We start from the raw sequence: 8,349 nt of genomic DNA on the forward strand, positions 1-8,349 counted from the left end.
GAAAAACTAAGCAAATGAGCAACATAACTGAACACGCGTAAGGTGATATAGTACAAATGATCGAAAACAAAACATAAGTAAAATTATTACTTACTTGAAATAAGGGATTGCATCTTCAGTGTTCGTGCATACACATAGGTGGGCCATGTCAAGCTGCTTTCTGTCGACAGTAATGATGGTGGCGCCTGATAAAGGCTTGCAGCCATTTAAGAGCCCAAGTTTGGTTCTCCAAGGAATCCCAACAGTGGTAGCCTCTCTAGGAAGCATACGTTCTGAGCAAAACTCAACTGCCTCTTCTACAATGTAACACTCTGCAATGCACCCTTCAGGAAATTGTCGATTTCTCACATATCCTTTGAACACTTTCATGTACCTCTCAAAAGGGTACATCCATCTAAAAAATACCGGACCACATAACTCGACTTCCCTAACAAGATGGACAGTTAGGTGAATCATTATGTCAAAAAATGATGGTGGAAAGAACTTCTCAAGCAGGCAAACTGTATCGACCAGGTCTGCTTGCATTTGTTGCAATTTTGAAACGTCGATCACTTTACTGCATATTGCTTTGAAGAATAGGCAAAACCGAATAATTGCGTACCTAACTGGTTTCTCCAAAACTGAACGTAATGCAACAGGGAGAAGAAGTTGCATTATAGTGTGGCAATCATGTGATTTAAGACCAGCAAGTCGTAAATCCTCCATTGACACCAGATTTCGTACATTGGATGAAAACCGAATTGGAACGGTCATATTGAAAAAGGAACTGCAAACAATCTTTCTCTCATCTAGGAACAAGTTCCAACTACCCAAAGGCAACTTGTCCCTTTTTACAGCAGTTGTAGGCTTCAAATCAGTCCGTATACCCATTTCGACCATGTCTAAACGAGCAGCAGCCCCATCCTTAGTCTTCCCAGAAATGTTCAACAGCGTACCAAGAATAACATCACAACAATTCTTCTCAATGTGCATCACATCAAGATTATGTCTTACCGGAAGATGTTCCCAGTAATCAAGTTCGAAGAAAACAGACCTTTTTTTCCAGCAAGGTCTGTTTTCATCTTCAAGACCTTTATAAGGGGGAGGAGGGTTTTTCTTGCCAAATGGTCGATTTAGACCTTGAACTCTGGTCAACACCTCCTCTCCAGTTAATGGTGTAGGAGCTTCACCCTCCTCTATGGTGTTGTCGAAAGCAGCAGCTTGCTTTCTATAAGGATGATGTCGTGGCAGCCATCGTCGATGCCTCATGAATGCCATTTTTTAAGAGTGCTTCAACCTATAGGGTCTTGTCTGATCAACACATATTGGACAAGCATTGTATCCTTTCACAATGCTTCCCGATAAATTCCCATACGCGGGAAAATCGTTAATTGTCCATAATAGTATCGCCTTCAGTTTAAAATACTCACCTCTTACAGCATCATATACTCTCTCAACCCCATCCCACAACACTTTCAAATCATCCACTAATGGCTGTAGATAGACGTCGATGTCATTTCTGGGTTGTTTGGGTCCAGAAATTAACATAGTCAACATCATGTACTTCCTCTTCATGCATAACCATGGAGGAAGGTTATAGGTGATAAGTATAACAGGCCAACATGAGTATTTGCTACTTAGAGAACTATGTGGATTAAACCCGTCTGATGAAAGCGCTAATCTAAGGTTCCTACTTTCCAGACCAAAGTCTGGCCATTTTGTGTCAATCATTTTCCAAGTTGGGTAATCGGCTGGATGCCTCATCATTCCATCTTTCTTTCAATCATTGGCATGCCAAGTTAGCTCCTTAGCTGACACTGTCAATTGGAACATCCGTTTGAACCTTGGGATCGGAGGGAAGTACCACAATACCTTCCCCGGAACCCCTTCTTTCTCAGATTTGTCCTTTCCAAGTTTCCACCTTGATTCACCACAAGTTGGACAACTGGTCGCATCAGCATGGTGCAATCTGTACAAGATGCAGTCATTTGGACAAGCATGAATCTTTTCATACCCCATCCCCAATGCGGAAAGTGTTCTTTTAGCCTCATAAGTAGACCCTGGTAAGTCATTTCCTTCTGGAAGCAAGAGGCCAATCATAATTAACATATCTGAATAGCACGCATCAGTCATGCCGTGCTTTGCTTTCAAATTGAATGTTTGTATCAAACCATTCAACTTGGTTGTCTTGGTACAACCAGGATATAGAGGCTTATCTCCATCTTCTACAAACTGCATAAACTCGTTCGAGTCTTCCGAAATCTCCTCATCCTCACTACCCTCTAACCCTACAGCTTCTGCTTGTATGCCTAAATCAGGATTCATTTCGACTGTTTCAGAATCCCCTCTAAGAGCATGCAAGGCAGAAGCAGATGGTTCTCCATGCCACTTCCAATGCTTATAACTAACATCAATACCGTTAAAAAATATATGGTCCTTAATCAGCCCTATACCACCAAAATCAGTGTTATGGCACTTCAAGCAAGGGCAACATATTTTATTTATGTCCCTTGCATTATCCGATGCAAATTTCAGAAATTCTTCAAGTCCTAACTGAAACTGTAGTGATCTTCTATTAGCCTTCATCCATGACTTATCCATCTTATATAGAGAAACAAATGTATCAATTACAATATTAACATTAGACCTAGCTAGGATCATGCTACATAAACTAGCTAGTGCACAGAAACATGTACATTTATGCACATCTGAAATCAAGCAATACAATAAAGCAATTAGCTACTTCATGTACATTTAGCACTTCATCAAGCGATACGATAACAGGGGCATTTGACATAGTATAAATCTTTCTAGTTTTACATCATCATATAATTCATACTTAATACCAGCCATGTAATAATTCGACATTGCCCATTTGTAGTCCAGCACAGGAAAAATGGAATAAAAAAAAACAAAACAAAAAAAAAAACAAACTTGTAATGATCATGGAACTCACCAAAAATTGATTTAAGTCAAAGCCAATTCAAACACCACAACTTGTTTCCACCACTTCCAGACTTGTTTAATTCATAATATCACTGATTTTTCAACTCTGCAAATCATAAGACAGTGTCAATTTGTTTGACGTGTTAAGAGTTTCATTATGTATCCAGCATCAGATCAATAGCAAAGGTGAAAAACCATAACCACAAGGTCCCTAATTTACACGTCCACATGGAAATGGCTACCATCAGATTTTGAGACAAAATACTTGCAGTTCACATGATTATGACAATCCAATACTTACAGTTCATACAAAATACACAAACCCATAGTTGACTTTTCAAAACTTTAATAGGGAATAGCTGAACATTAAGAATTGTTTTACTGTCCAACCATTGGATGGTGAGCAATCCACATAAGAGCCAATGTAAGAGCCAAGATGAAAAATAGAAATGTAAAGCATATTTCGATAATGACATAACACAGTAAACAACAAATGCCCACATGGAACCCAAACTATGATTGGGTCAATGCCCACATACAATCACAATTCTAGGTTTGGTTACAATTAAATGTTGTCAAGAAAGAGACCAAATTCTATAACTTTAATTGGAGAAAGTGAAGGAATAGTGAAGAAAAAGAGCAGAGCTTTACCTTCGGAATTCAATGACTATCAATTCAGATTGGCAAATGCTTTCCAGTTAACCCAGGCCGGTACTGAAACAACAACATTATGCTATTTGTCATTCAACTTCAACAAAAACCCTAACACTTATAACCTCGCATCCCCAATTCGATTAAAACCCAGAAAAAAAAATTCAAGATTCAAAGGAAATTTCATTTTCAAGCCTGTAAATCCCCAATCCAACAAAAACCCTAAATAGCTGAACAATGAATCTAAGGGCTTACCAGCATAGATAAAGAGCTACTGATTGAGACCCATGAAATTTGCAATGAGGTTTGGATGATTTCGCGATTTAGGTTTGAAACAAAGACTCAGATGTGGAATGAGGATTTCTTCGTCTGTCGAAGAGAGTTGGGGAATGGACGGAGTATGAGGTTCTTCGATCTGGGTTCTTAGTTATGATTAGGGTGTTTCGATTTGGCAAGAAATTTGGATTTTCATCAGTTGGAAGGGGGTCTTGTCAGAGCGTTGCGAAGGAAAAGTTTGCTCTCTACCGCTTTAGGTTTTAGTTTTCATAAAGTCGGGGAGAGAATCTCATTAAGTGTTCCAAACTAAGCTACTGTTTGTTGTGCCAAAAAAAAAAACAAGACAAAAAAATCCAAAGCCAATTTACTCCTTTGACGACACAACATATATCTGTCGTCTGAATACAAACAAAAAAAGAAGCTACGACCAAAAACGAAATCAATTTATCTCCTTTGACGAGACGACAGATAACTGTTGTTTGTAAACAAACTTAATTCTCAAGACCAACTTTGTATGGTATTGTTGATATTCAGACGACAGTTTTTACACTGTCTGTCGTTAAAATATATCAGACGACAGAAACCAACATGTCTATCGTCTGAGCTCTGTCGTCTGATGAGGTTATTGGCATAGTGCATCCAATTTTCATTTTCGGTTTGGGACGCCAATCAATGTTTCTAGCTTTGTGGAACTCCTCCAACCACGCTACAGCACTACAGAGGATACTATATCCAGTTTGACATTTTCATTACCATAACTTATTATTCCTATTCTTCCATAATGCCCACAATACCATCAACAACTGCTCAAAATTGATACTTTTCAGTTGCATCGCTCGTTCTAACATCCATTCCTTAAAGTTGAGGTTGGGAACCAAGCTGCCATTTAGATTAAACAATGATGAAGACAAAACCGTAGAGGCCACAAGACACTTACATAGAACATGTGCATTGTCTTCATACTGGTGGTTGCAAAGAAGGATCGTAAGTCCCCATTATAGCCTTTGGTTTGCAGTTTGGCTCTTGTGGGAAGCAAATCCTGAAATGTACACCAAAGGCATACTTGCACCTTGCCTGACACTTTGGCTTGCCAAAGGCATTGCCATAGAACCTTGTATGGATCACCCTGTGAGAAGGAGGCTAAGGTGTATTCAAGCACTGTAGCTGTAGCTATCCAATATGCCAATTTGACTAAATATAACCCATTGCGTTCCGGATGACAACAAAGTCGATCATGTAAATTCCTTTCGATAAGTGGAATGCATAGAATCTTTTGTGCAACTTCAGCAGAGAAAACCAAATTGACTACAAATGGTAGCCATTGCCGAGCATAGAGGTCAATGAGTTCAGCTACATATGTTCAAAGGGGCACTCATCTAGTCTTTGCATCAAATATTGTGGACAATTTGGAATCCACCGGTCAATCCACATGTCGATATTTATTCCATTTCCCACCCTTCATTACATGCATGCCTGCTTGAAGAATAGGTCTATCTTGTAGTATACTTCTCCAAGAGAAAGAAGGAGAGTTTCCCAAGTCAGCTTCCCAGAAACTACAATGTGGATGATATCTTGCTTTATATAATTGGGTAATTAATGAGTGAGGATTTGTCACAAGTCTCCATGCTTGTTTAGCTAGCATCGCTAAATTATAAGTATAAATATTTTTGAAGCCCATACCACCTTCAATTTTGTAAGGCAAAGTTTCTCCCAACTCTGCCAATGTATTTTCTTTTTCTCATCAGTGTCTCCCCAAAAGAAAGATGCACACAATTGATGGATGTCATCACATAAACCTTTTGGAAGCAAGTAGCAGTTCATGGCATATAAAGGCATAGTCTGTGTAACAGCTTTAATTAACGTTTCTTTACCAGCAACACTGATAATTTTTTCTTTCCAACTGACAAGTTTCTTGGCGAGCTTTACTTTAATGCACTCAAAGATGGCAGTTTTGGACCTTCCAATGTGCATAGGTAGCCCTAAATATCTGTCATGCTCTGCTACACATTTGACTTCAAGAATAGCAACAAGTTCCTCCTTCCACTCCTATGGCACATTGTTACTAAAAACAACACTACTTTTCTCAAAATTGTCTTTCTGACCAGATACTTTTTCATACACATTTAATAGTCTTTTGTACTGCATGCGTTCTCATTAGTAGTGGTGCCAAAAAGTATATTGTCATATGCAAAGCAGAGATGATGCAATGTGGGGGCCTGAGGACACATAGTTAGACCCTGTATTGAGTTGTCCTGGATAGCTTAGGAAATCAAGGCATACAGCCCCTCACTGCAAAGAATAAATAGGTAAGGCGATAGGGGATCACCTTGCCTAATACCCCTAGATGGAATGATCGGTGATGAAGGCTATCCATGAATCAGAATAGCATACTTAATAGACATTACACAATTCATAACCATTTGAACCTATATATCTCTGATCAAAACCCAACAGAATTTCATTTACAAAATACCACTCTAAACGATCATAAGCTTTACTTATGTCAAGTTTTAAGAAAGAAAAAACATGTTTCTTGATGTCGAAGCTTATGCATGAAGTGTAGGGCTGGCCTGGCAAACCATAAAACAGAAGAAACTGCACCAAACCGCACCGAAAAACCCAGTTTGGTTCGGTTTGAGGGCATATGTATTTTCATTTTTCTCGGTTCAGTCCCTGGTGAAGTCTTCTCGGTTCGGTTCCGGTTCTTATTTTTAAAACCCCCTTGGAACCGAAATACAGATGTCAGTGTATAAGTGGATATTAGGGCCGAGCTTATTTATGTAAAATAGACCCTTTCTCATGTGATTAGGCGCCAACATCCGATCAGATTAACTCCTATCCATTCGATCAAAACCTTAAAAACATCGCGTTAGTCTTTTCTAGTTCTCTCTAACGCTCACTCTCTGTATCTCCAACTCTCCATTCTCTAACCCAGACGGGCTAGATGATCAAAACCCAGACGAGCAAGACGATCGCCCTCAAAGTCTGGAACCCATAAACATCGCGTCTTCGATTTGTGTTGGGTTGTTAGCCATCTTCGATTTGGTTGATGCAGCCCCGTCTTTGACCTTCGTCAATGTAAGCTTTCATTTATGTTTCTTCTTGGATGTTTGGGGGATGTTTCCACCAAAGAAAGTCTCATGCTTTTCTTTCACTCCCTCTCTTCTCCTTCTCCTTCTCCTCCTCCTTCTTCTTCTTCTTCTTCTCTCTTCAAGTTTCAGTCTTTCAATTATTTTCCATAGCCGTTGACTTCAGGCGTTTGACTAATAGACCAATCGGTTCTTGATGACATCATTAGTCGTCTTCTTGAAGTCCGAGGCCGACCCAGAAAGCAGGTGCAGCTATCCAGAAAGCAGGTGCCTCTAAAGATATCTTCTTGCAACAACCCAATTTGTTAGAGCTTGAAGCACCCATCAAGATTTGTGGTATAAAAATTCAAACTTTGTTCTTGTTTGTTTCAAAGTTTCAATTTTTGATGGTTTTTGCTTACTGGGTTTTGTTTACTTGGTTGAATTTGGAATCCTATGTGGTTAATATGGCAACCCATTTATTTGATTTGATTAGGCAATTACTTGGTCATGGTTGGTACTTTGAGAATTCACAAAGATCAATAATAATTGTGGTAAAGTTTTTAGACGAGCCCATGTTTCTATGTGGGAGTGAATAGTTTTGGTTATGGTGGGTAGGGATGTAATATGATATGCATTTGGTGTAATGTTTAATTTGAATATCTTGCTTTGCATAATGAGGTTCTTCTTTGTGGAATGTTTATATTCACGGAAGTTCTGTGGCATACATTTAGTTAACCAACCTACATGTAGTTTGTGACAAATTTGGACCTTGGAATTAATTTGTTGCTAGAACTCTAGGAATGTGCAGAGAATATCATCATGTGCAGTGTTAGCATTAACCAAAGGAAAGTGTATACTAAAATTAGGCAAATGGATTTCAATCATTTCATATAGATTAGTTTACTACCAATTGATCCTTTCCATATACAGAGGCAAATCTCATTAGTGTTTTATTTTTCTTCTTTGATTTTTCTTGCTCCAACATGAAAAAGATGGCTGATTTGATTCCCATTTTAACATTTTGAGTGGTGATGATATATGACTTCTACTACTGCTAGTGCTCTGTTGCGGTATAGATTATAGAAGAACCTAATCTTTTTTTTTAATATAGATTTTGTGCAGCCAAAACTCTGAGACACTAGACTTTCATTCTTCCGCCATGACTTCAACAAGGAGAAGCATGTACCTGGAGCAGTAAACCCAGTTTTTAAAGGTAGTTTTCTCTCTATCCATTTCTAGTCTTCTCAAATTGTATAGATTCTGCTTAAAACATGGACAAATAGTATTGATTAATTATAGGAAATGAACTCTCAAGTTTATAGCTTTTGCATAATTGTTTCTATTTGTTTTTAGGGGCTTTTCGTGACTAATATTGGAGTCAGCTGGTTGTTTGTTTACAAAATCATTTTTTGTTTGTTTTTAAGTC

At 38.5% G+C, this 8,349-nt stretch overlaps 1 protein-coding gene across 1 annotated transcript; it reads right to left on the reverse strand.

The window, feature by feature from the left end:
- Positions 1–1,758: 1,758 nt before the first annotated feature.
- LOC112178248 lies at positions 1,759–2,580 on the reverse strand. Its single transcript, XM_024316424.1, has one exon. The coding sequence runs from the start codon at positions 2,578–2,580 to the stop codon at positions 1,759–1,761; it is 822 nt and encodes a 273-aa protein (XP_024172192.1).
- Positions 2,581–8,349: the final 5,769 nt, after the last annotated feature.

Source organism: Rosa chinensis, chromosome 7 (genome assembly GCF_002994745.2).
Source record: "Rosa chinensis cultivar Old Blush chromosome 7, RchiOBHm-V2, whole genome shotgun sequence".
In the NCBI taxonomy this organism is placed as follows: domain Eukaryota; kingdom Viridiplantae; phylum Streptophyta; class Magnoliopsida; order Rosales; family Rosaceae; genus Rosa; species Rosa chinensis.